This window comes from Catharus ustulatus, chromosome Z (genome assembly GCF_009819885.2).
Source record: "Catharus ustulatus isolate bCatUst1 chromosome Z, bCatUst1.pri.v2, whole genome shotgun sequence".
Lineage (NCBI taxonomy): Eukaryota > Metazoa > Chordata > Aves > Passeriformes > Turdidae > Catharus > Catharus ustulatus.
The window spans coordinates 18,780,709-18,805,553 of record NC_046262.2 but is presented as its reverse complement, the minus strand read 5'-3'; the positions used below and the strand labels follow the sequence as shown (position 1 = coordinate 18,805,553).

Below are 24,845 nucleotides of genomic sequence, written 5' to 3'. Positions count from 1 at the left end.
TTTCGTTGCCTTTACTGACAGCCAAAATAACCTAGCAGGTACAGGAGAGGAAATGACTGAGGTTCCCCTTAATTTTAGTAAGATCAACATGTAAAAGTAATTTTCTGTATACTAGCAAAGTATAAATGTGGAGAAGATTCTGAAAAATAAAATTTAAAAATTTACATTAAATTTAAAATTTAAAACTTGCTCTCAGGTTAGCTACTAATTATTCACTGAAGCTAGAAAGGCACTCTGGACATGGGGTCAATTCCATTTGCTTTTGTATTAATGATCTGGATGACAAAATAGGAAATACACTGATTAATTCTGTAGAGGCCATGCTGGAGGGAAGTATCTGCAAGAATTTCAGTGAACGGGATCAGAATTCTAAGTGGTTTTGTTAGACTGATGGAGTAATCTGAAATCAATGCAATGCCAGGTGCTATCTTCTGGAAAAAGAGAGAAGATGCATAAATATTAGCATTGAGACGAGTGACTAGATGCTGTTTCTAAAGAAAAGGAGATGGGCTGCAGTGACCAAAAATTGAGCACAGGTTACAAAGCTATAAGACAAATCTGATGCCTGACAGAATTGAAAGGTAGTATAAAGAACAAAGATTATTCATCCTACTCAGAATTTTCTGGACTTTTGCTACATATTAATGCTGCGGTCTTGAGACAAATTGGGAGATTGTGGAGGACAGAAACAAGATAGAGCAAAGAATTAGAATCTTGGGCGGGAAAAAATAAAGGATTCTAATATTAGATTACAATCAGAATTTAGAAATTATAGTAGACGAAATAACAGTAGAGAATACTCTAAAACATTTTCTAAAACTCCAATTAGATGGAAAAAAATAAAGTGACCTCAGATGGATATTTTCATCCTGAATTTTCATCCCAATTTTTCATCCTGAATATCTGAGGGTTTTTTTACGTGGAGCTCTGAGCAATCCTAAATCCAAACCAAAATAAGGCAAGGCTAGAATTCAATATTTTTAACTTCAGCGTCTGAAAGTCTAGACATACACTATAATCCAGGTGCTTTAAGTCCTTCCTCAGTCAAAGTAAAGGCACAGTTCAACCCTCAGCCAAAGCAAATACAGCCGTTCTATCCACTATATAATCACTATAAACTGTCCCAGGTTCCAATTTCTCTTATTTGATTGTCATAGAGACTTGGTGACAGGCTTGGACTAAAACCTAAATTAAGAGAGATTCAAAGTTAAGAGAGATGGATTCTATTACTAAAACCCCAGCATATTATATTGCTCAATCATCTAAATTTACACAGATCTGAAGGGTACAAGACAAATGAAAGTTGATTAATATGTAACACCTACAGAGAGTAAATAGACTTTTAAGAATGTGAAGACGCTAGATATAAGCAGAGAAAAAAAAAAATTTGGACTAGAAATATAAATAGAGATCAAAAGTGAAAGAAAACCCTCATCCAGTGGTGACCTTAGTACTTACCAACAGAAATCTTTACTGGTAAGCAGCAAAACTTCTCTAAAGGAGGAATTTACTGAACACAAAGTGCATTTTTCTGTATTACCATGATAAATAAGCAGTTTTTAAAATAACACAAAATGTCCTCTGGCAAAATGTGTAAGGCTATTATAAAAGACCTAAAGAGGCCATGGTTATATGAACAGCTTCAATCAAATAAAATTTTAAAATAAATAATTTTAAAATAAATATGCCTATGTAAAATGTTGGCTTTTGCATTCCCAATGATATAAGCAGATATGTTTCTGTAAAAAGACATTTTACAGAAGAGGTAGAGAAATGTGATTTTTTATAAAACGAACATGAATTTACTTCATTGCTTCTCGAACTGGGGACCTTGCACTGAAACTCTGCACACCTTCTATTACAGAGGCAAATGCTTGTGAAGGCCACCTTCATCAGAGATACCCAGAGCAATATCAGATCTTGATGTTTACTTATGGCAGCTGCTTTCTGCTCCCAATTCTGTCAATAGAAAACTAATCATAACTTCCTCCCTGCTGTGGTTTAGCTTCAATGCCCTCAGTGAGACTCTCCAAAACCACACACCACTGGCTCTTGCATCCTGCTGCAGTGGGATGGGAGTCTCCAGTGGAGCTGGAGATACAAAAGGCAAAGGTTGCAAAGTGAGATAAGCAATTTACTGGAAACAGAAATAAGATGAGAAAATGAGCAGGAACAACAATATTAATGATAGAGGAAAAGAAAATAAATTCCTTGGAAAGAAAACCCAACCAATAATAAACAATGTTGGTCGACTACCTCTGCCGTGTTTTCTTGACCAGAAGGAATCCCTTCTACAAGAAGAGACTCCCTCAACAATAACCTGAGCTTGTGCAGAATGAAGTCCATGTCTCAGCTATGCTGCTCCTGGTTACTGCAAAAAAATTACCCTTATCGTAGCTGGAACCAGAACACTTTCAAATTGAAGCTTAAGATCATTCTCAGTGCAAGGCTTGGAAGAACAGTGTATTCACTCATGCAGTTGTAAAATTGAATTTAGTGAATTGCCTGTTTCCTTCATTTGAGACACACTGTCACAGAGAGTCTAAGCTTATTTATCTAGGTGATACAATCGGTCACATTTCAGACAACAAATTAAATTTCCAAAAGCTCAACCAAAAGTGTGTATCACGCTTCAGGGAAGTGTATTAACAACAGCTGAAGACAGATAGACATTCTTTGATTAATACTAGTATACAATATGATTAATAGTTTAGTAGACCAACAGTGTTCTATATCATTATTAAATCTTCCATTAAAAATCAGCTGTAGAATGGATACATTTCCTGTTGACCAGAGCAGGAGCAGTTTTCATTTTGCAGCAATTACTTCATTTTACTTTACTCCCTCATCCATTTAGAAAACTGTAAACAGCCCATGTGGTCAATATGTTAATAAATAAGGCAAAAGAAAAATAAAGTTGAATATGCTTTCTTTAAAATAGTGGGAATATTCAGAATGTCATCAGTCAGTTATCATGTTCACAGTGTTTTCCAGATGAAAGAAGATATTTTTGCACATCTCTATTACTCTGTACTCTCTATGTTATAGTGCCATGTATTTTTGGGTTCCAACTGTCTCAAAGGCTTTTCTCAAAGAAAACATAAATTTAAGACAAAAAATGATCTTTCTGAACTTCTGCAGGAAATGTTTTAATGTTTCAATGTGCAAAGAAAACTTGCTAAAATAAATGTTCTGTCTTTACATAAAGATGTGTGGAGCAACTACCTAAGGCAATAGAGACACGGCAGTTTATGCACTAAATGGTGTTACTGAATACAATTTGCCTGTATTGACACATCCTTATTATTCTCCACAGAATAGAGTATCCTTCCTAGTCTGTGTAGAGAACAGAGAACAAAGGAGACAATAATGACCTGAAGCCCAGGTACCCAGAAATTCATGCAAAATTAATCTGCCATTCCTGTAAAAGCTCTTTGTTCCAGGGCTGCTTAGCACCACTTACAAAAGCTGTATGAATGTGCTACTGAAACACCTGCATTAACAGTTTAAATATTAACCAACTCCTATTTACTTTTGCTGTCTCCTTCAGTACAGTGGAAACAAAGCAGCATGTGGTGTGTGCGTACATGTGTGTGTTAAAGTTCAAGCTATACCTCAGGAAATGAATAAAGCATTCAGCTTCACAACACAGGTAGAAGCACGGCAGAGATTTGTAGTGGATGGGATTGGTTACCCTGGAAACAGGTTTGCATTCTTTCATCAAACAACAAGATGCTCAGTGTTGACCTATTTCCAACTACTGTATGGATTTAAGGTGGAACTATATATGCAAAGTCTATAGAAAAAGGTCTTATCAACACAGAATTTTTATTTGCTGATTAAACACATTAGTTTGTTTCCTCTATATCTCTAAGCCTTTGAAGTGAGAAAAATGGTTGAGAACAGAAAAACAAAATTGAAGAAGGATTTGTTTACAAGGTTTATGAAGTACTCGTGAACGCTAAAAACATTTTGGTCAATATATTATCTTCTTTCAAATAACTACTTAATTAATATAGGTTAAAAAGCTGTATACGGAAACATCTACTCCCTGTCCCATTACAAAACTTAAAATTCAGACAGAGCTCCTGAGACAAGTGCAGATATTTATCTTTATTTTGCCTTCCACCATCTCAGCTCCAAAGTTTTGTTTTATTTTTGTGAGAAGTTACATTTTACATGGCATTTTTTGAAGCCTAATACAACTGGCAATCAAATAATACAACTGGCAGTCAGATCTGTGAAGACCTTGAATGCAGTGCATTAACAGCAGAAGGGTAACTGTAACTAAATTAATCTATTTTTCTCATCATATTCTATTAAACCTCAGGATGTAGGGAAACACAAAAAGGATCATTATTATTGCATTGATAAACAAAAAATATGGATGGAGAGCATGTGTACAGCATCATGTGTTACTAATTCAGGGAACCTCCTAGATGTCTGGATGTCTAAATAAAACAGTGCAATGCAGCATCACACAGGGGCATGACATCAAATCCCAGAAGCAGTCAAATTCCCTGTCTGGAGCTTATATCAATTATCTGGTCCAAACTATTTTGTGTATATTGATTCTATATCCCTTGGCATCACTGAAAGCCCAAGCCTTCCAAGCAAGACAAGGAGCAGAAAGAAAACAAAGCAAAAGAACTCACCAAATTAAATTCAATTGAATCTGTTGAATGAAGAAAACTGCATAAAGGTACTTCATATCATCATATCTAATAATAACATAATCTTAAGAGTCATTGTTAAGATCATTGTATGCATCACATCTTCTGAAGCCATACATTTTTTAGCAATTTCCAGGGAGAACAGATGGATTTGTTTGTGACAGGGTATGTTTCTTGCTGGAAATATATTAAAGGTTATATTTTTGTACATTCTCTTTAAAATATCATAAACCTCATCATTTCCTTCTAAATATTTGCTCTTGAGACTTGATATTATATGCATTTTTTTTTAAAGGGGGTATTTTGGACTGTCAAGGTAAAGGTCTGAAAACATTTAAAAGGCAAAAAAAAGTGCTTCTGAACCTCAGCTTATGGAAACAAAAAAACCAGAATCCTTTGCAAGCCATATAATCTCTTTACCAAAAAGTGTTTCCAGTTTTAAGAGAGAACAAAATATTTATTTCACTCTGGTATTTCACACCAACCCCTGCCCTCTCTTCCCTTCAGATCTTACTTGGGTAACAATATTCTTTTGGAGGTATAAAGATTCTCAGACAGACTAATTTTTAATTTTATGGGGTTTTTTTCAGTTTGGCCACAGGATCAGAACTTTCCCAGGTCAGTGATGATTCCAGTTTCTGGTCTAATAGGATGTGCTGCCTATCCGTGTACAGGGACCTGCCTGTCTTTAAAACACCAGGCACATATCTGGCAGAGCACAGCTTAAAGTGATTATCAGAGCATTTATTTCCTTGTCCTTCTTCAGTGTGTACTAGGTTCAGAGCAGATCAATATTGACACTATTATAAAAGAGTTTGAAAATCCATCATAAAAATCATTCATATGGATAAAATGTCACTGATTAGGCTATAATCTCTTTGCAGTCCGTAATGTCCCAAAGTGCAGTTGTCTGCTTTTGCTGTTATATATTGATATATAAGCATAAGTACTATGTTTTAGAGCCCTCATTCTCATATGCTTCTATTACTTTATTAAATCTGTCTCACTGAAGATTAGCACTTTCTGTGCTCAAACATCTGTCAATGGTGTATACATTACATGTAAAACAGAGTTTTTTCCATGCTTCTGAACAAATTCTTCCCTAGACCTTTTTTTTCCCTCATGGCTTGTTACAGACCAGAAACATCAAAAATCATGTTGAAATGTATCAAGGAAAAGTGTTATTGTGCAGGTTGCGCATCAAAAGCAGAGTTACTCAAGCTGTAAAGATGAAACCAAATTTTCTTCAATTCTAGATAGTGAAAAATGGTGTTCCACTGCTAATTTTCCAAGTACTTCTTTAACAGCCATATGTATTTCAAAATAACAATGAAGTGCACTGGATGCATTCCTTGCATCATTCACATCACACTCTTTCACAACAGTGAGGTATAGCCAAAGAAATGGAACTGTACTGATGCTGCTCTACAAATGACCAGAGTCTTAAGCTTGTGGAAGGAATGTGCCACATCCTTTTGATTACCATGGAAAGTAACATGCTGGCTGAAGTTTTTCTAGATGCTTTAAAACCCAGTGTCTCTCTCCGTAACGTCTGTAAGACACCAAATGTTTGGATGTGCTGTGCTCAACACACTGACCAGTGTTTGTTGTGTTACTAGCATATAACACATTTGCTATCTTACCACTATGTTACAGACACATGATTACATATTGTGGTTCAGTAAATGAATAAAATTAATATTCACAGATTCTGCAATGAATTTACATGGAGTAAAGGAATAACTGTCTGGAGAAACAGGCTCAGCTCCATTTTATTGTATCTTTCTTTTTCATGTCCACAATTTTATATATATATTTTGAATTTTTTTTCTCTGAACATACATTTTTCCTTATAATTTTTCTGGAATTCATCTACACCTTGATTTATTATTAAGCCTCATTCCATGGAGGTCTAAAGTTCTGGTGGTGGCATCAAGCATGCTGCCAGTCTAGGAAGCTTGGCCAGTCCTGGCATTGCCCTGGCTGAGCAGAAAAACTCTTGTGGCTTCTAAAGACAACAGCTTGCTCTGGCTTAAAATTGCCCTTTTGCATCACAGTGAGCAAAAGGTGCACAAAAGCACAACCATGTGCACTGCTTGTCAGACACTCATGGGGACGTGGGAGTTTCACAAAATGGGGAGTGTGTGGAATGAGAACAGGCAGTGCTGCTGCCCTAATGACAGCACAACAGAGCAACTTTCTTTCTTAATTCTCTTTCTTCAAAAAAGGGATTTTTACTATGTTTTTCCTGTCCTTCCTAAGTACAGTTCTCACTATTTTCTCTCTTAACACACATGCCACCCCCACCACTCTCATTGTTTAGACAGTTTATTTGAGCCTCTTATTTTGCAATCAAGCTTTTTTCCTCTTTATTATACAGCTGTCTTCCCAAAAGCCAGGGCCCAACCAGTCTCCATCCACCAAATCTCCTGGTTTATACCTTTATGTGAACAGAAATTAATCAGAGAAAAACCAGAACAAAATAGTCACCTGATGTAACAGCAAAGATTCCATCTCAATTTTTTGATGCTTTTGCTTCCCCTCATGCCTGCCCCATTTGCCCCCTGCTTTAGATGCTAAACAAAGACAGAGAACATTCCCAGCAGACTTCATTGCTTAGGCTCAGAAAGAAATGACATACTTCATGGTAAGGTATGTGCACACTCTTTGCAGAAATTCCCTCCTTTCATTTCCTCGGGTTTCCTGAGGTTTTTTTATGAATGTAGAATTCAATTAAAAATAATAAAGCATGAAATGGCAATCAAATGAAATTAATACATGCTAATTATTAAATAAATAATACTCCAAACATTCATATATTTCAGGCACTCAGTTAAGAAGCATTGGCTGATTCCTTAAGCCTGATGACCTTAGTTATAGCTGAAAAATTAAAAGCAAAAATGTATAAGAAGACCAGATTTCTACATGTGGAGGGCTTCAGCTCTCTCTACACCAGGTTTTCATGTGTATGGAACTCACCATGAGTGTGAAAAAGAAAAAATAAAAAAAGGAGAACAAACAACGTAATGAATCAATAGTTTTCAATTAAGTCTGCCTTGGAAAGTGCAACAATGCCTTCAGCATAAACAAAAAACTCCAAAAACCAATACAATTAAAAATTAAGGTTATGAAATCTGTGGTGAATGATTGACTTAATAATGCCGAAAAGTGAATGCAAACATTTTTGTTATTAAGTTCTTCCCTTCCCAGGATTCTTATGTTGTCCTGTTGAAATATTACCACACAAGAAAGCAGTGCCACTTTCCTGGCAGCTTTTAGTTAATAGTAACAGGAGTAATCCCTAATAAAAAACTTATATATATTCAAATATCGGAATAGTTACTTTATCATGCCATTCACATCTTTATGGCTTTTACAGCTAGAAAATTATTGGTTTTTTGTAAAATGGAAATCAAGGTTCTAGTCCAAGTCAGTCCAAGTCTAGAAGAGGTCAGTGTCGACTCTGCTTGACTATTAAAAAGGTAGGCACAGAAAAAAATTTAAAATAGGCACAGAAAACATGAAAACATATTATACCTATATATACATCATAGAATAAGGTAATGATTTGAGTATTGTACTAAACAAGAATAAGTTTACACATTAATTCATCTTGACAGGTCTTTCAGCTTGTAAAGCTTAATTTTTATTAATTTTCTTCAACATCTTTATTAAATAAATCTATAAAATGGTTTCAATATACTGTATATTGGTGAGAATGGTGAACACCAGAAGATTTTTGACTTTAAAAAGGCAAAAATCACCTGCAGGAAATAAAGTTGTGACAGGGATCTGTGCAATCTGTGGGATCCTACAATAACATCTTAATCCAACACGTGCAACTTTACACTTCAAAGCACTACCTCGCTGAGCTGCAAGAAAAGCTAGCAAACTCTGCTGGTGCCCGGGGAATAAGGTAGCTCCAGATGAGGAAGCTTTAGTCTGCAAGCCATAAAAGCAAACTTAAACATTTCCTCTGTATATGACAATGGGCTGGAGAAGACTGTGTCCAGCTGTCCTCACTTTGGATACCTCATGGAAATATAAACTGTACCAAGCCTTTGCGTTCATGACCTTTCAGTAACTCATGGGATGAACACTAGTACTTGAACAGTTCTTTCAGAGCAGCCTGGGTTATTATTGCCCAGGAAGAAGCTGACAATGCTCTTACAGCAGGGAGTTGCCCATACAAGTGGGGATAGCTGTGCTTTTCCAAGCCATTCCTACACTTCTGGGATAACCCAGTTCTCTGGTGTTTGAAGTTGAGTGTGCTTTGAAAGTGTCTACTAGCTGTCAGTGCTCAGGAAATGATTTTGTGGAGAAAGGACTGTCACTATCAGCTTCTGCTTCTGATACCAGATCAATATTGAAATACTCTAGTTTGGTTTTTTGTTGCATTGTTTTCAAGATAACCTTCGCAGTTAGAAAAGTAAACTTCAGCAATTTATTATTCAAAAAAAATGGAGTGAAATGCAAAAATTCCGTGTCAGAAACTTTCCAGCAAGACATGTGTCCACAAGTGGGTTCTGGCAGACTTTAAGTGAAAACAGAAAAAATGTAAGAGTTGTTTAAATACATTTCACAAATCTACTTTATGGTGTGTTCACAGTCTTCAGCATTCTTCTTCCAAGAAAAAGCCTTTTTCCTTCCTCCTTCTTCCCCTCCCGCAAAGTCTTTCATCACTTAATTGAGGAGGGGATACATTTCATAAATCTTCCATTTTTGGGAGATGCTTCTCAAAAAGATGTTGGTGTGCTGGACTCAGGAAAAATACTAACACCAAAAAAAACCTGAGGATATGGAAGATAGCCAGAAAACAGTGAAAAATTATTTTTAAAGTGATGCAGTAGAGACTAAGGAGAGAAATCAGCATGAGGGGATGTATGAATTAAATAAACACCAATAACAGAAACACCAAAAAAGACAAGCTTCCAGCAACCATTCCCCACTGATTTTAGTGCGTGAACCCACCTGCTTCATCCCAATCATAGTGGGTGCTGAAACTGCCTCCTTCCACAGCTCTCACTCAACTCCCCCCTGATTAATGGCATTTTCTGCTTCTCACACATTCCCTCAATATCTCCCACAGATCTGTGATCTCCATCCACTGAAAATACTGTAACCCTCAGCAAGAGCTTTCTGCCCTTCACCCGCTGCAGAGCCTGGCTCGAGGAAAGTTCAGAAGGATGTCTGATAGCATTCCAGTCCTTCTCCACAAAAACAAACAAACAAAAACACAACAAACCCAAAAACAAAACCAACCAACAAACAAACAAACAAACAAAAAGATCCCAAACAATTACTCTTCAATGTAAGTACCACTGTGGACAAATATCTTTGCTTCTCCTTGGCTGACTTAGAGGATCTATTTCTTTTTTCACATGACTTCTTTAAAAACTTCCTTTCTGTTCATTTGGGACTTGGCCATCTTCTCCAAAAAGGAGGCAGGGTCTCAGGCCATTCACTTTCCTGTCTGGACTCCCTATTTGCTGAGTAGATCAGCATAACTTTTTGGAATCTTAAAGAGAACCACAGTTTTGTCACTCTCTTCTACAGTTCCCTTCTCCCTCCTGGGATACTTCAAATAAAGCTAACAGGACAGCTCTTATGAGTTTTCAATAGATGTCCTTGTATGACTTTATTGGGAAAGAGAGAATAAAACTGGTATTAAAACAAATTCAGCTTTAGCTCAAAGATTTCAGTTTAGATAGTCTCATAAAAGAGCTTGCTGCATATCCCAAACTTCTTGAAAATATGAGTTCTCAGAGTTCTTCTCCTCTGGGAAAGCAAATTGAAGATACCTAATTAACTATTTAAAGTTCAAAACCGTATCTTAAAAGATTAGGTTTTATATATTTAATAGGCCACTGGATTGGAAGACTGGTTTACTATTGTAAGGTACTATGAAAAGCCCTTCAACAACCTCAGATGGACACAGACTTTCCCTCTAGCCATCATACCCTTGCTTTTGTTTATATTTCTAAGCTGTGACTGCAGTAACTAACTCAGCAGAGTTTCCATGGAGACTGGAAAGTCATTTTAAACACCCATGACTTTCAGAATATAAATCTCTCCTAACAGATATTGTATGAGTTGCTAGAGGCAACGTTTCCCAATCATTCTTAGTTACTTCCCTACATTTTGTAATCTACTCATTCAAATATGCATAGACAACAAAACTCTGAGAAGATTATAAAAACTGAATAAGCATTTGTATTGTAGATGAACTACCAAAACTGATTTTCCTTGATCCACAAAGGAAATGTCTTTAAATCTGCTTAGAATTATAACTTTAACTTCTATGCAAGGAATTGAGTATTTGTAGTTTAAAAGCTCAGAAAATATGCAGATTAAAAAGGATGTACTAAATAAGGCGAGAGGCTAAAATGGCTAATTTCAATTTATGCATCTAAAAATATAATACAAAAGTTATATTACATACTTACAAATAAAATATATATATACATATATAAAAGTTATATCTATAAATTAAATACTTATTATTTCTCTCAACTTTAACACAACTTACATAAACAATTTGAATCTACGTATTTCTTCCTCTTTTTTTTTAATTGCAGGTGCAGATTTCTTGTCATTGAGTCTTAATGGTGTGTTTGCTGATTCTCTCCAAGCAAACAAAACCAAAAAGACTGATACTAAATATTACATCAAAGGAAGGTTTGCATTGCCATCCATTCTGGCTGGTTCATATTTTGTTCTCTCCCTTTGTCCCAGAGGCGGTAACACTCAGCTCTGTTATACTGAAAGCATTAATGCTAAATATTACATCAAAGGAGGGTTTGGATTGCCATCCATTCTGCCTGGCTCATATTTTGTTCTCTCCCTTTTTCCCAGAGGCTGTAACAGTCAGTTCTCTTACTTCTTTGCTTGTAACAAGTGAGCTATAATACACAGGCTCCTCTCACTGACCAGCAAAAGAAACTGCTAGAGTCTTGTTCTTTCTTCAGTATTGTTTTGAAGCAGAATTTACTTCATGCTTTTCCTTTATTTTTGCTTTCTTTAGTATGCTTTGCCTCTGCTAATGTGCACACATATCTAATTAAGAAATTAATGTGCTCAATTAATATGGATTTGTTAGAGAGTTTTTCCCTCCAGGAGCAAGAGGGAAAAACAACCACTTCATGACAGATGAGGTGGTGACAGATGCTCATTTTCTTGCTTCATGTACATCTTTGTACCTAAAGATTTTAGCTTTTATATTTTTCAGGTCCTGTACTGCATTGGTGTATAACTCTGAACTGCATATAGAGTGCTAATAAGACCTTTTTGTGCTTTGGACAGACAAATCAATCCTGGTAAGCCTGAGAACCAGAGACACCCTCTGCCTCAGGCTCTGAAAAGTATAAACAAAAATGAATTGGGGCAGGAGGAATGAACTGGGGATATATGGTTTCATTACCTGAAGCTGTAGTTGGAGAATTGAACACTGGTATGCAAATAGACCAAACTTTTATCTGTCTGAAAGTGACCATTGTCCATTTTGGGTGTAGCCCTTGGCCAGGCTTTGTCTGCCCTTAATGTCTGAAGGGCCTTCATTAAATATATCTGCTTTTATCTTTTGAACCTTGTTTGGACCCTGTCTCTAGGTAAGCCTGGTCCAGATGTCATCTAAATGGCCCATTTTAAAAAACAAAACTGGGGATATCATGCAGATATAGAAAAACTGAAGACTCGTGCACATTTTTTGCCAAACTGGGCCTGAAATCAGTTTTTTCACTATTATGGTTTTCCAACGTTGCCATTCTGTATGAATGGCCTTTTAATTGATATAACATTTTCTTTTCACTTTTTGTGTCCAAAGCACTGTAAACAGAGATGTAGCAGATATGTAACAGTGGGAGAAGGATACTGAAGATAAAAAACCATTGATTTATTCTTCTCCTTGGAGTTCTTAATGATGTGAACTTATGGCAGAGCATGTTTGCCACAAGTTGAGGGAAGTGAAAAGCCTAGGAAAACCTTCCTTGCTGGGAACATTGGACTTGTGTTTTTGTGTGGGAATCAATTTTTAGTTTGATTTCTTAAAATCCCAGTGGTATCAAGAAAGAAGAAAGGATAAAGTCACTACTGTCCTTGGTAAACTTAAAACTAATCTGCTGTGCAGCAGTGTCTGCTTTTCTACACTTTCTTTGCTGTTCCCAGAGCTGTGCACAGAGCAATGCCTTCTACTTCCCCCTCTTCCCCCTCCCTAACTTGATTAAAACCATATCCCCAACTAGAAAACACTATAGCTGTCAATCTCCTGCTGAAGCAATGATGTAGAGATTAAATGCTTCACATGTGTTATCACTGAGCTGACACTGCCTGACCCCTTCCAATGGTCAGTCCTAAATTGTTGAAGCAATGTGTGCTGGGTCCAATCTCAGGGACAGCTGCATAACTTTGCAATAATAATTTGCATGCAGAACTGAGCGCTGCACCATGATATCCAAGTACAGGCGAAGCAATAAAATTTATGTATTGGAAACAATGTTAACCCAGACTCTCCCTGGGACATCTCAGCTTGGTGGCAGGCTTCTTTGGTGCTGCATTATTTGCAGAAGGCAGCTGCCACATATTCAGCCACTGTGGTGGTCCTCAGTTGCTTGGTGACCAGCACAGAGAAGGATTAAAGCAGAAAATGACAGTCCCTCCTCCATGTGCAGAGTTTTAACACCATGTTGTGACACTGAAGGTGCAATTTTTATTGCCTGTTTTGCAAGTGTATCTCACAATATCTGGATATTGCTTTTAAAGTGTGTTGTCTGCTAAAGCATATTTAATAAACATCCAAAATCTTGGCCCAAACACCAGACAGGCTTTTTTATTCTACTTAAAGAGACTGTAATGTCTCTTATATTGTGGAAAATATGAGCAAGCGCCAAGTATAAGTAGAAACTTTAATTCGGAATGGAAAGATTTTTTTCCTTCCTTATTTTATAATTACTTTCTATTCATAAATCTACCAAATCAGTAATGTTTATTTGTCTTTAACATGCTGTCACCTGACACTAAGAGGATAAGTTCTTCTAGGGATACTTGGCAGAATGATGACGGTACTAAACTGTAGTTGCAATTAAAGCTTTGTTTTCTTAAAATTTTCTTAATTAAGAATTTTATGATTAGCATAATACAACAAACACATCAGATTAGGAAAAAAATCAACCTAAAAAAAAGGCTTAAAACCTTCACTTTTAAGCATTCACTACAAATACCTTAGTTTAATGGCCAAGGCCTTGTAATATTCTGATGAAAGACAACCTAAATCACCTGTATCATTTGCATATGCTTTGAAAATAACCACTACCAGCAGGTTACATTGCTGTGTCACTTTGCAGTTTATGTTTCAATACAAGAACACTAATGGCAATTTTTGACTAGAGGGATCAATTTCAATAAAACTTGTTGCACTCCCTCACATACAGACTGTATCTCACATAGCTAATATACTTGCATAACTGCCAAGGCTTGACACTCAAAACAGGGCATCTTGAAATCATGTTCAGAGGAAATGAGGGGACAGGGAAGCAGAGGTGAGAAAGTTCATGAGGGAGAAGGGTTCACCTGCCCACAAAGTTGTATACTGCTTTACTACTGACTCACACAATCTGGTTGTTTTGAGATTTTGAATAAAAATCATCCAGTCTGCATAAATGAAACATCAGTCTTAATACTACTGAGATATCCCAACCCACAGAAGATATCTGCAGAACTGAAACCCCTAAAAAACCATCTCCATCAGCAAATCTCAAGCTTTGACCATGTTACGGGGATCATGATATTCCCCTGAAGAGTAGCAGATTCCGAATATTAGAGTATCAAGAAAAGTGAATAGTCTGCAGCTTCAGACGGGAGTGGAAACTGTTTCGGGACATTACTAAGTCACAGATTGGACTTTGCTGTTGGTTGGCAACAGAGTTTTCATTTGGGAATGCTGAGCAACTATGTAACTATGTAACACACAGTTACAGGGTGATAAGAAGAGTGCCTTGGTTACTGCTCAGCCAATAAAACCTATTCTTGTCACAAGATTGTATGGCTTTTATTACTAACAAAAATAAACACTGTGAGTTGATTATAGCATACAAGGGTTTGTTTCTTTTACTACTGACAGTGTGTAACTATAAAATGGACAATAATATTGCTAAATATTAGACTCAGCTTTTCATATACCTTTTTTAGTGTACTGTTATGTTTTACCGCCCCTAAGTTTGTTTATTTTTCTGATAAAGTCCAGCAGCTTACCATTAGCCTGTCAGAGGTATTTTCCACTTCAACTTTTCGAAAAATAAAAGCATTATCATTGGAAAAAACAGACAAAACTGAAAATCTCATCAAGAGTACCTTAACATAATCCAGTTAATGAATAGAAGGTCAGCACAGCAGCATTCAGATACTTATCTAATCATCTGGTTTGCTTTTATCCACCTCAGTGTAATCCTCAGTGATCATATTTGAAGAAGAGCAGGATGTGGTACAGATTGGGAGACACTTCCTTTATTGAACAACAGTTCTCTCAATGGCTGAGTATTTATGTTACTCATTAACGTCACAATAAATCTCCACTGTGAAATTTCCAATCCAACAAAGCAAATTTATGGGGATAGTTTAGCCGGAGTTCTTCTCTTGCCAGATGTAGCTAGGAGCAAGGCATAATTTGCTAGTTTGACACATTTGTCCCAGATAAAAGATTTTGGTCATTTCGTATCAGACAGACCAGCACATTTCTATGACTAAGGAAAAGGGTCTTAGGAAAGGAGTGATGCAGCCTTCCTTACCACAGATCTGGTATAACAAGAAGGGAAGAAATTAATCTGCAGAACTTCAGCCCTTATCTGCAGGGCTGGCAGCTGTAGAGAAGATGCAGCCACACTCATGATGTAGCTGTCAGTCTGCAGCTGATGCTAACAAGGAGGCTACAATGTGGTGGTAACAGCTCATGTCTAGTTATGGCCAACAGCTGCCCTAAACAACTAGCATGTCAGCTGATACATATTTATTTATTTATTTATCTACTTATTTATTTATCTACTTATTTATTTATTTATATATATATATATATATATATATATATATATATATATATATATAAAGTTATTTAAGCTAGTTAGGTCCAGTGGAAGTCAAGAGTGACATAATCCTGAAGCATGCTGTTGAGACAAGCTCCACTGAGGAGCTGCACTCACCAATTGGTGACTGAGTAAGACCTAGGTGTGTGATTGATGTCAGTGAGTTACTGACTCTACTGCCTGAGCTCACATTAGCAGGAAAAGAAAGCAAGTAGATCAGGCTAGAGTGATACTTAATCCTAACATCAAATGTTATCAAGAAAAGCCTTTAGAAAAACAGGTATATGTTTGTCTCTTTTCATGAAGAGTTTTCCTAAAGCCATGCATTGGCAATGTCAGTGATAAGAGAGGGTAATACTTTATGGCATGAACAAAACTTTGAGTCAGTAGTGTTCTGGCAGCCAGGAGGGCCAATCCTCTCTTGGGGGCGTCAGGGACAGCATCACCAGCCCAGCAAGGGAGGGGATTGTCCTGCTCTGCTCTGCACTAGGGTGGGTGCACCTCAAGTGCTGGGGGCCACAATATAAGAGATATATCAAGCTATTAGAGAACATACAAAGGAGGGACAAGAGGATGGTGAAAGTCTGGAAGTGAAACCATAGGAGGAACAGCTGAGTGACTTGGTCTGTTCAGCCTGGAGGAGACTGAGGGGAGACCTCACTGTGGTCTTTGACATCTCCATGAGGGGAAGCAGAGGGACAGGCACTGATCTCTTCACCACTGTCACCAGTAACAGGACCCGAGGAAACATCATGAAATTTAGTCAGGGGAAATTTAGTTTATCAGGAACAGGTTCTTCATGCAGAGGGTGGCTGGGCCTTGGAACAGGATCGCTGGGGAAGTGGTCCCACTGAGCCTGACAGAATTTAAGTGTTTGGACAATGCTGTCAGGCACAGGGTTTTATTCTTGGGTGTCCTGCACAGGGCCAGGAGTTGGACTTGATGATCCCTAGGGGTCTCTTCCAACTCAACATATTCTATGATTCTATTACTTTATTAAATACTTTGGATGACACAATGGTTTTTTTGTTCGTCTATCATGATCTTCTGAAAATTATAGAACTATAAAAAACCCAGATGATTTATTTGTAAGATTTTCTCTCATTTCCATACTAAATACATGTTTTCCTCTTTTAGGAAAACTCAATTGCAGTATATGTCACTCCTCAAATATCCAGGACTATGCCCTGCCCTTCAGTTTGAAATGTGGGGATACTACTTTTTTTATATGTTAGGAGAAACATTGTAGAAGACTTTGAAGTGGGTCTTAAAACTGGAAAGCATGTAGGCGGTTTGAGCCAGCATATTTAGCATTTGTGAAACAAAGTTTGATGACAGACTTTTGAGGGAAAACATAAGATGTCACCTCAGAGAACTGTTTCATGTATACAATTTCCTACAACAGGAATTATGTAGCAAACTAAGGGTGAAAAAGGGCTAACCAAACCGGTCTGGAATACAGATTTTAAAACATATTTTTTCTACCTAGGATAACTTTTTCACATTTTTTAATAATATTTTTGAATAAAAAAATTTTTTTTTCAGAAAAAACATCCAGTTTACCACTGGTCTTTGTCCTTCTTAAAGTATGAGTGAAGGTAAAAAAATTCAATTTTAGAGTTATTCTGTGCATTAAAAAAGTACATTTTCAATGGTAAACATTTAGAAAAAAATAGTAAATTTCATGTAATTGCAATTACTATCAATACTTCAAATTGCAAAATACATTTTTGTTTCTTATATTTGAGTCCATAAACATCATTCTCTTTTCCCTTATCCATTATGCAGATGAAAGACTTAGAAAGAAATGAAAGGATAATATCAAACTGTGATAAATTTCACTCCTTTTTTCACAGGATATAATTTGCTTGTCTTTTGTTTTAAGTAGGAGGATGACATGAAATTATCCACTAGCATGCAACTCCTTGTTCCTCAATGGCTGAAAACTACCGATATGTCAAAAACAATGGAAGGGAATCTGGATATATATGTGTGGACATCAAGCACAAGTTATTATATATATTTATATATGTGCGTGTGTGTGCGTATGCGTGTATAACACAATACAAGCTGTATACGCATTTAACACTGGTCTGCTCCGTCCGAGTGTTTCTGCAGCTGTGTGGCTGTGCTGAGGCTGCTGCCAGCCTCACGGCAGACACTCAGGCTATGTGTAGGTCACCAGTGGGCACAGTGCTGCCGTGTCCAGGCGGTGTTCCCAGGGACAGGGCTCCCGAGGACACGCGTGGTGCTGACACACACAGCACGTGTCTGCCCCCTCTGCCTGCCTGCAGGACCCCATCAGCTGGTGCATGACAGCTCATGTGCTTTGGCAAAGAGACTAAATTCGCCTAGAGGCACTTTCTAGATTTGTTCCCTGGTATGCAGCAGATAATGGATTTTTCTTAAATTATAGAACTAGGTTCAGTATTGAGAGAAAAGTAGCCTGTCTGTATATATAAACTTGCTTGTTTAGATAAACATTTTAGTCGAATATTAGACTAAAATTTTAGATGTGGAAGCTAGAAGGTAAGAACATATGCCCTTTATAAATACGTGCAGCATTGCTGACATTAACTTAATGGCTTAGTTTGCTTTGAGGACCTCTTACATTTGCCCATGACATGCTAATGTCCTTTCCAGTTTGGCTTTTTCTTTTCCCTCAGTGACTATTAAAAAAATGCCATTGTATCTCCCATTGCCAGACATAAGAGAATACATAAACCCCCAATTTCTAATGCACTGTAGTTGTAGATGCCAACTTTCAGTTTAGTTGAGGTGTTGGATGGACAGAAAAAGTTCAAAGAAATGGAAGAATTTTTTCCACTATGTTATTGCAGAATGATAACTACTACTGACATATCTAGTAAATCCAGTAGCCAAATTCCATATGAAAGTGAAAACTTTTGTATTTTTCATGCCTTAATTCTCAGTGTTATCTTGAATTGTTAGTAGCATAGACTATTTTTAAGGTTCTACTTTAAAACCATCTAAAATGATACCTTGAAAATTTTAATCAAAATATGCATATCACAAGAACATCCAGCCTCCCACACTCCCCATATATTTCTTGTAATGTCTAAAGCATTATTGCATGGCTCAGGGTGTACTCTGGTGTTACGTTATGGCATTCCTATAGTCTTTGCCAAGACCCGCTTTTCAATAACTACCTCCTGTGTGTTAAGGGAACAGATGAAGAATGCAAAATCAGTATTTAATTCTGTTCTTAATTTGAAAATAAATTAGTGCTCATGCTGCTCTGAGTATATCGCTTGGTACTAAATTCTGCAAATAATTTCTGTCTAAATACAAAAGTAAACAGAGTGTGATGAAGTTCTTAAAACCACAAATTGTCTGCTGGGAACTGATGTTCTGTCATCTCATGAAATAGTATCTCCTGACAGCTGCTTTTTTCTCAAAGATCAGGAGCTTGAGCAGTCTGCAGCAGGGGAGAAGGGGACAGTTAAAATGACACCTTAGAAAAAGCAAAGAAGAAAAGGAAAGAGAAGTGTCTTTCATGGAAAGCCGTCTGAACTCTTTAAGAAGACGTGTAACCATAACCTTTCCAGCAGGGACATTAAAAAACATCCATCATATAATTTTTCACAAATGCTATATTTTTTAAATGGTGAGGGTAATCAAAGTGTTTCCTAGAATACTTTCCTTCCTGCTCACATAGACCTCAGCCAAAAATGCAGAAAAAACTGATTTTGTACACCTTGACAGGTTTACAAAACGCAGACCATCAATAGCTCAAAGCCTCTTAGACTCCTTCAGCCTAATGTGTTTCCTGAGAAAGTATCCCTGAATCTGAGATTTCAGCAATGTGAAATTCTCAAATTTTGAATCAATGCACACAGAACCCCTTCACAGCAGTGCCTTCACAGTCACCAGAAAATATTGCTGGACAAACATTTGTAGTCAGGACATTTTCAGGTGCAGAGGAGCAATTTTGAGTGTAAAAAACTATATATTGTGTTCTATCCCCATCCATCTTTCAGACCTAAAGAAGTTTCACATCTAGAGTTTCAGCCGGGAACATAAAAACTTCAGCCTTTTAGTTCATGTTTTGGATACCTGTTGTTTCTTATCTAGTTAAGATACTGCTTTAGAAACATGCCGTGTATAAGGATGTTTAAATTCTTTCCAATTCAGTCATAGATGTCCAGAAAAGTATTTGTAAAAACACATTTAACTTCAACTCAGAGACATTTATTTCCCTGGAACTTCTATAGAACTCAGCATATTGAGTTGGTACCAGTTGCAGACAGTACAAAGCCTTCACCCTCTCCTTTGCACCACAAGGGACCCCTGGTATAAAGGCCACAACTTATGTGGGCTGAAACACTAAGATGAAAAGGGGCATTACACCTCCTAGTGAAATGCATAGAGGGAAAAGGCTAAAAAATGTAGATGTTACAGGTGGTGGTATAAAACAGGAATTAATGCAAGCACTGTGACATTACAGCTAAACTAAAAATTACTCATTGAGGCAGCATTGAGCCACTCTCAATGATCACAAATTTCCCCTTCAAATTTAATTAAAAGGAATTTCTAGAGAAAATAGATCCCACTAGGCCACTTTCTTGAAACATGTGGATGCTGTCTTAAGAATTCAGATAAATGGGACGTTTTGATTATTTGGTTACAGCTGTTTTCTACTTATAACTCAGGCAAGCAGAAATGAAGCCCTGCAACTGATTCCTGTTTAAAGAAAAGACATCCATTCCCAAAATCTTCATCTTTTTAGGATGGCATGGCCAAAGCACATCAAGCTATTTCAAGGTACACATCTTGCAGCATTAGCTGCATGGCTGAAAGTAAAAGCCTCTTAGTAAAGGCAGCTTCAGACCCTGGGGAGGGTTCCATAGGAGAACTGCTGAGCCAAAGAATGTTTGATTTGCTGTTTCGGCTAGCAGACAGACTTTCAGATCTCTCTCTGAACTCTTGGTTACATATTACATATATAGGTGCTATTAGATTTAGATAAAATTATGGATACTGATTTTTTTTAATGTGAAATGTTAAGAGTAACATTGGCTATATAATTTTCACAACTGTATAGATTCATGCTGACTTGGACATGGCATCTAGAGGTACAACTATTATTCATCTATATTTGTAATTAAAAAAGAGAAATGTCAGTCATATTTCAGGCCATAAAAAGTACCTTTTAATATAAAAATCACTCCAAAACACATTTTAAATCAAAGTGCTTTATCCAAACCTAAAAGGTACCTGTAGATACATTGTCCTCACTGTAGTGCAGTTTCTAGATCAAGTCTTGAAGCTGATGTAATGTGATTTGAACTTGGATTTGACCTGTTGTGCATCTATATGAAATTGCACTACTGCTTAGACAGCACATTTATCACAGAAAAAAGCACTTTCAGCCCCAAAAGGACTTAAAAGCCCCTGCTCTCTCCTCCTACAACTTTCAGAAAGACAGAGACACCTGCACATAGCTGTGCTTCCTTTTCTGCAGAATTGGTAATTGCCAGTTTTCTTTAACTTTTCTCACATCTAGAAGCAAGCTGTGCAATTACTATCAAAATTGAAGCCAGGGCTGATCAAATTTAATTATGAGCTATGAGATAAGAGTAGTAAAAAAAAGAAAGAACAGCAACTGGGCTTATGACATTAAAAATACAAATAATGTACAAATCTATGTCTCATCCTGACAAGCCAGAAACACAGAATATCTGTCATTCATCATGCAGACGACTTCTCAGTAACTCTCAACACATAATACTGAAATTCCTTATTTCCACCAAATTTCTACAAGAGCTGCCAACTCATTGTAAAACTTCTAGATAAAAATGATTGAAAAATCATATTTCATAATAAATCTATCCAAGAACTCCATAGCTTTTAAATATTTTCTTGCCTCACTTTACAGTGACATTTTTTTCTTTTTAATTAGAGTGAAGTCTAGTTACTTTTTACCAGGAGATAAAGAACGCCAAACATAACAGATCTAGGAGACTGGAAAACAAACAGGTGGGAAAATTAATAATAAGTACTCATATTTACACTTTCTATAAAAGAAGCCTTTGTGTTACAGGAAGAGAGATAATACATGGTATGCCATCTGGTTTGCCTGGAGATGGGACAATGATATTTTCAGATCACAGCTGGTCTTAGACAAGACATTATCAACCCAGTGCTAAATAGAATCAGCCCATGGACAATGAAAAGCGGGGCAAAGCAAGAAAGTGCTTCATCTGGCAAGGCCAGGAAGTAGGACCATTGGCAGTCACATCTGCAGGTTCAGCGTGGTGTACTCCTTGATTCCCAGTTTTTGCTAAACATTTGCAGCAGGAGTACGACCTAGCACCTTCAGCTAGCTCCCGCTGGGTAGGAGATTCTGTTTCACGCTGTTGAACAGAGCAGTATCCACAAATGTGTAACAGCAAATTCTTGACAATATCTCCAGGTTGTACAACATGGGCCAAACATCCCTTTGTCATAACAACTCTCAGGGAGCAAAGGTATCAGAGACTCCACTCAGACACATTCAATTGTCCAAAGATAGTTATCCCATCTATACTACTCATGCAAGCTCATAGATTCTCTCAAAAATTGAAGGAGTTGCTCATAAGAGCAATTTGGTGTAGAGGCATTAGAGGGAAATTGATAGACAAAAGATGGGAAACAGTCTGGAGTTGCCCCTTTCCTCTAGAGGACTGTGAATGACTACATTCCTGGTGCTTACATGGAAAATGTTAGGCAACCCAAGATCCCATTTCATTGCAGCAGAGTCAAGCTAAGGTTTTCAGTTATTATTTTCAGTGTGATAAATTTCATGTTATACAGACCAAGAAAAACTCTAGGTGTTGAGAGGGAAAACGCTTCATGACTTCTGTCACACCTCCTACCACAAGAATAAGTAGAAGAGTATGAAAGAGAGAAAATTCTTTTTCTTGGATGGTTTAATGCTGTGTAACAATTTCTGTTAAAAACAGGTATCACAACATCACTACATTTCAAGTGTGAAACATGTTTCTGAACTTATCTGTCCTGAAAGAAGTACACAGTAGAACATGTCTTGAAACGAATTTTAAAAAGCCAAAGAAATATAGTGAGCAAATCACACAAACTCTGAACAAAATCCTCTTTCAAACACAGTTGTTCCATGGGAACTAACATGCAAGAGAGCATGTGGAGCAAACATGACAAACATTATTCATATCACTCAGAAAACTGCTGGAAGGCTCTTGGATATTGAAATAACTTGTACAGGGGGAAAACATGACTGAGAGAAACTCTGGTTTTCCTTTTATGTTAGCTTTACTTAAAAAAGCTTTAGATTGTCTGTATGCTGACTGACCCCTGCATGATTAAAATGATATCTCCAGATGGAGACATCTGGACATTCATGTAACACCAGGTAATACAAATTCCAGCCATTCTAGGGGTTATTCTGATAAAGCTCACTCATTTTAACACTTGATTCACAGAGCTGACAGAAACATGCATATACAACTACAGATAAAAATTTAAATTCAAAAATGACCCACAAACATGGTATCTCATTTTTTTTGATAAAGTATGGGAACATTTTTCTAGTATCTTAGCAGTTAGTCTCCAGATAAGCATGTTTCTGGTTTTAGTAGTATCAATAATGTACATGAACTGAAATTACAGAAAACACAATTAATTATATGTGAAACATTTTTAAATATTCATTGTCTTTCCTGACTAAAAAAACCCAACCACCATATATTCGGGTATAACAATGCTTGAGCATGTTATTTGGAAATAAGTTTTGCAAAACAATTTACACTGTCACAGCAGATAAGTGATATCACACATACTCTCTAAGTATTCATTTAAGATAAATTCAATTTTTTTACTTACCAGTCCTGCACAGCATTGAAGGAGTCTTCATTTGTGATGTCATACATTAAAATGAAGCCCATTGCACCCCGGTAATAAGCTGTGGTGATCGTTCTGTACCTTTCCTGGCCTGCTGTGTCCTGAAATAATGACAAACAAAATTTTTACATTGCACATAAATTAACAACAACTTCTTTTTTTTTTTTTTCTTTTGTGGAAAGAAAACTCTGAAAAGAGTTATTGTACAACTCTGTAGTCCTGAGAATAAGTAGAAATAGGAGAACTCTGCAGTGGATCATAATAGGAGGGACATATCAATTCTGTCATGAGGGGAGAGTGGAGAGCTGCAGAAAGGCATGGCCCCCTCTCTGCCCATATATCCTGGGTCATTAGTGATTTATTTTATTCACCCTGAGAGCTGGGAAAGAACTTTCTCTTCTGCTCCTGCCTTGTACCTTCCCAGTGTCACAGAAGTAAAACCTGAATAAAATTCTGGAACAAAATAGCATCCTTAGAACCTTAATTGCAAGAACAGGATGGTCGTGAAGCCAGGACACATCTTGAACAAAAACGCAACCTCTAATTGTTCTGTTCTTGTGATTTTAATCCAAAGGTGCTCATGTCAACAAGCACCAACACAGCGTCTTGCCAAAGAAGACTGAAAGGCAATGCCATTAAAAAAAAGGGTGATATCTGGCCAAAAAAAAGAGAATAAATTTGCTACTAGTCCCTTACCTCAACCCAGTTTTCTCCCTCATCTTAATCAACTGTCTTTAAAGCCTTTAAAGAACTGTAGAAATGTAAGTCTTATCTCCTACTCCTTGCTTTCCCTATTTCCCTTAAAAACTTTTCAGGGTAGCAACTAGCTTTTAATATATTTAATGCAATGTCTAGCCTAATGTTAGTCTAGAGAAAAGAAGGTTGGCAGTAGAACTCATAAATGCTTTTATAAATATAATATCAATATTTCAAGACAGGTGCCAAGAGAATGGTACCAAACTCTTTTCAATGGTGCCCAGCGACAGGACAAGGAACAATGGCCGTATACTAAAACACACAAAGTTCTACCTCAGCTTGAGGAAGAACTTCATTACATTGAGGGTGGCACTTGAGCAGGCTGCCCAGGGAGGCTGGCCGCCTTGGAGGGCATTTGGACAGCACAATCTCCAGAGGTCCTTTCATAAGAGATGGGACTAAGCATTCTCTGATTCTGTGACACAACCACCTATGTCTGCACTAAAATTGAGACACAACAGCAATAACT

General features: G+C 37.1%; 1 protein-coding gene across 1 annotated transcript in view; it reads right to left on the bottom strand.

Moving 5' to 3' along the window:
* RAB3C (RAB3C, member RAS oncogene family) overlaps positions 1-24,845 on the bottom strand; it is a 135,815-nt gene that overhangs the window by 45,157 nt on the left and 65,813 nt on the right. Inside the window, exon 3 of the mRNA XM_033085533.2 lies at positions 23,603-23,721. Coding sequence (XP_032941424.1) covers positions 23,603-23,721 — 119 coding nt within the window. The remainder of the gene's footprint in view (positions 1-23,602; positions 23,722-24,845) is intronic.